The following is a 3,075-nucleotide window of genomic DNA, read 5'->3' as shown; positions in this document are numbered from 1 at the left end:
TTAGTACTATATCTTTTACCTACAACTTTCAATTTCCACCTATCACACTTTTCACTAATCATTTTTTTTAGATAAGCCAAATTTTATTGAAATGAATGAAGTATAAGGGGTACTTCAACCCAATACAAATAAAGGAAACAACTAGACAACTAAAAAAAAAGTGAATGAAAAACAACATAAAACCCAAATTCCGCGGAAAGTAAGTCTTTATAAAAGTGTCTCGTTAAAACCTTACTATGAAAACATTATTGGAAAAAACCTAACTTAACCAATAACTCTCATTCTCTCTTTTTAATATAACTCAAATTTAAATAAGGGTGTTACAGTCAAATTGTATATTAATTAATTAGCTCTTAAACTGTGTGCATTACCTTAAACAACAACTATTTTCGAATGGTGGGAGTACTTTCTTCAAACTTCAATTCATTCATGTGTCTCCCATGTCTCCCAAACACATGACTATACCATTTTCCACCCCTTTTGATCTCTATAATTTTCCATCCACAGAAAATCAATAACAAAATTAGTATAATTAAAACCCTATAAACATTTGAAAATTTGAACCAAGAAGGTGTAACACAACTGGTAGATAGTTGAACTCCTTAAATATTTTGTTTAAGGTTCAATTTTGAGCGGTGCTTATGAAAAAACATTTGTTGAGGGAGACATACCCACTTGAACCTTGGCAGATTAGTCTCAAAGCTATCACATGTCGGCATTGGGTTTACCGTGGGGAAAAACATTTAAAATTTGAAAAGTTTTCTTTCGAAGGGGGAATTAATTAACTAGACGTTGGAGTCCAGCAGCAAGGGTGAAGAAAGGAAATGGATTTTGGATGCTCAGAGGTGAGTGTTTGGCAGGAAGCACTCTCTGCATATCCATCGCGAATCCAATCTCTTACTCTCCACAAAAACAAACCTGATTTGGTATCTCTCGATGAATTCTACCGCAACGAACTCCCTTCCCTTCTTCACCAACGAAACCCTAACCCTTTCATCACCACTCTCGAACTCTCCAAACTCATGCAATGGAAGCTCACACGCGGAAAATCGAGGTTCCTATTTCTTGGTTTCAATTTTCATGGAGTTGCATAATCGCTATCTGTTGATGTTTGTTCTTTTGAATTTCTTGTTTCAGGCCGCGTTTGTTGAATTTTGTTTCCTCTCTAGATGATGCTGTTGTGAAATCTGCTTCTGAGAAGGCTTTTCAGTGTCTTCCAGATGTGTCGAAAGCGGTTACTGAGCTGAGCGCTTTGAAAGGCGTTGGTCCGGCCACTGCTTCTGCTGTCTTGGCTGCTTTCACGCCGGAGTTAGCCCCGTTCATGTCCGACGAGGTATTTGTTCAATTCAATTCACATGTTCACTCACCTTGTCATTATCATTATTAGTATTTTGTCTTTAGAATCAATTATAAAAGGATTTGCAAATATGCGCCGAGTGTGTTTGTATTTACGTTTTGATAAGCTTATTTAGGAAACTTAATCAAATAAGGTCAAGAAAATTAATAAGTGAGCCTAAGCCGCGTTTGGAAGAGCTTATTTCATAGCATAAGCAGTTTTATGCAAGTGTTTTTGCAAATTCTTAAAATTAGCTTATAATCTAAAGTTGTTTTGAGTTTATTTTCGTAAGTTGTTGATATTAGCTTTAGGACAAGCGTACCTACCAATAAGTTATTTTGAGCTTATTTAATGAGCTTCTCAAATTAACTTATAAATAAACTCTTTATCACATTATCGCTTACTTAGTTAAGTTATTTACTCAAACATACTCTAAGTATTTATTGATAAGCTAATATGAGAACTTTATCAAAATAAATTTAAAAGAACTTACAGGTACTCAAGATATTTTCTTAAACGGCCTTATATTATAAGTTTAGCTCAAATAAGTTTTTTTTTAAGTAGTTATGAGATTATTGACTGAATTGCAATGCAGGCTATGGAAGCAGCTCTTGGAAACTCAAAATATTATACGCTGAAGCAATATCTAATTTTCGTCAATAAACTGCAGACAAAAGCGAAGGTATTATTCTATGCTTTATAATATAGAAGGGGTTCATGCTTGATGCTTGTGTTTTGAATTTTAATATAAGATAGGGGGAGATCGATTGATAATATTCCATTCATTTCTGGAGTATATTAGACTGCATTGTGATGATGCTGTAGTTATGTTGATGAAACAATTTTATCAGCAATTGACATGATTAAAATAAGTACTCTTTTGTCTAAATTTCCAATGGAGGCCCTGGGGCATTACATGTCCTTTTCTCTTTTGGTTTTAATTTGGGCATCGATTTTGGTTGCAAAAGTAATAGTTAATCATGTTTTATTAAGTACTGTGACCATCTTCTGTCAAGTGATATGAAGTACGAACCACTGTAAAAGATGAAGTGAATATGCCCCTTTGCTTACAGGGAATTTGGCTGTGTTAATTTCTTGAATGTCCGGTGGGAAAATGTTTTGCAGGAACTAAGTTCTGAAGGGGCCTCCTTTACCCCATCTGATGTAGAAAGGGCTCTGTGGAGTTGTGCGGTAGGGAAGTCATCAGCATCTCAATCGAATCAAGACCCTAAGACCAATCCAAGCAAGAGCTCTAAAAGGAAGAGAAAAAATTGACGTAGATAGTGTCAGACCAACTAATGAAATAACAACTAATATCTGTTCTTTCTTGGGTCTGCTAGTTTTATTCCTTGTTAGTGTCTTTTCCTTCAATGTTGGACAGTATTAGTTACTATTATCAGATATTTTAGTGCTTAAGCTGTGGCCAAATTGAAGTTTCTTTTTTTTGCTTACATTTCTAACACAACTTTGCTGATTAATTTCTAAAATATGTAATACAGAGAGTAGAATGTTAATAGAGAAATAAATGGCTTACATTCAAAGGATTTTGTCTCTAATAGAAGTAGGTTCACATAAAGGTGTCATTTTTCCCGTGAGCCTTTATGAGCCTTTATAATGTAAATGTTTTTATTAGTTGATGATTTAGCATAATGCTTTTATGAAAGTTGAGATGATGAGTTCTCTCTTGACATGTTCATAACTTCTTTATCTTTTTACAAAAAAAAGTCCCGAACTTCAGT

At 34.3% G+C, this 3,075-nt stretch overlaps 1 protein-coding gene across 1 annotated transcript; it reads left to right on the top strand.

The window, feature by feature from the left end:
• Window positions 1-774: 774 nt before the first annotated feature.
• On the top strand, window positions 775-2,752 carry LOC130718221 (uncharacterized). The gene is made up of 4 exons (XM_057568744.1): window positions 775-1,054; window positions 1,138-1,333; window positions 1,932-2,018; window positions 2,462-2,752. The coding sequence occupies exons 1-4, from the start codon at window positions 825-827 to the stop codon at window positions 2,609-2,611; spliced, it is 663 nt and encodes a 220-aa protein (XP_057424727.1). The 5' UTR covers window positions 775-824; the 3' UTR covers window positions 2,612-2,752.
• The last annotated feature ends 323 nt before the right edge of the window (window positions 2,753-3,075 follow it).

The sequence above is a fragment of the Lotus japonicus genome, chromosome 5, assembly GCF_012489685.1.
Source record: "Lotus japonicus ecotype B-129 chromosome 5, LjGifu_v1.2".
Taxonomy (NCBI): Eukaryota; Viridiplantae; Streptophyta; class Magnoliopsida; order Fabales; family Fabaceae; genus Lotus; species Lotus japonicus.
Note: the sequence above shows the minus strand (reverse complement) of the source record. Positions and strands in the feature narration are given on the sequence as shown.

Coding starts and splice junctions, on each gene's coding strand:
- LOC130718221 (XM_057568744.1), top strand. CDS start 825: ATGGATTTTGGATGCTCAGAGGTGAGTGTTTGGCAGGAAGCACTCTCT. Junction 1,334..1,931: donor CCCCGTTCATGTCCGACGAG/GTATTTGTTCAA, acceptor ATTGCAATGCAG/GCTATGGAAGCAGCTCTTGG. Junction 2,019..2,461: donor AACTGCAGACAAAAGCGAAG/GTATTATTCTAT, acceptor AATGTTTTGCAG/GAACTAAGTTCTGAAGGGGC.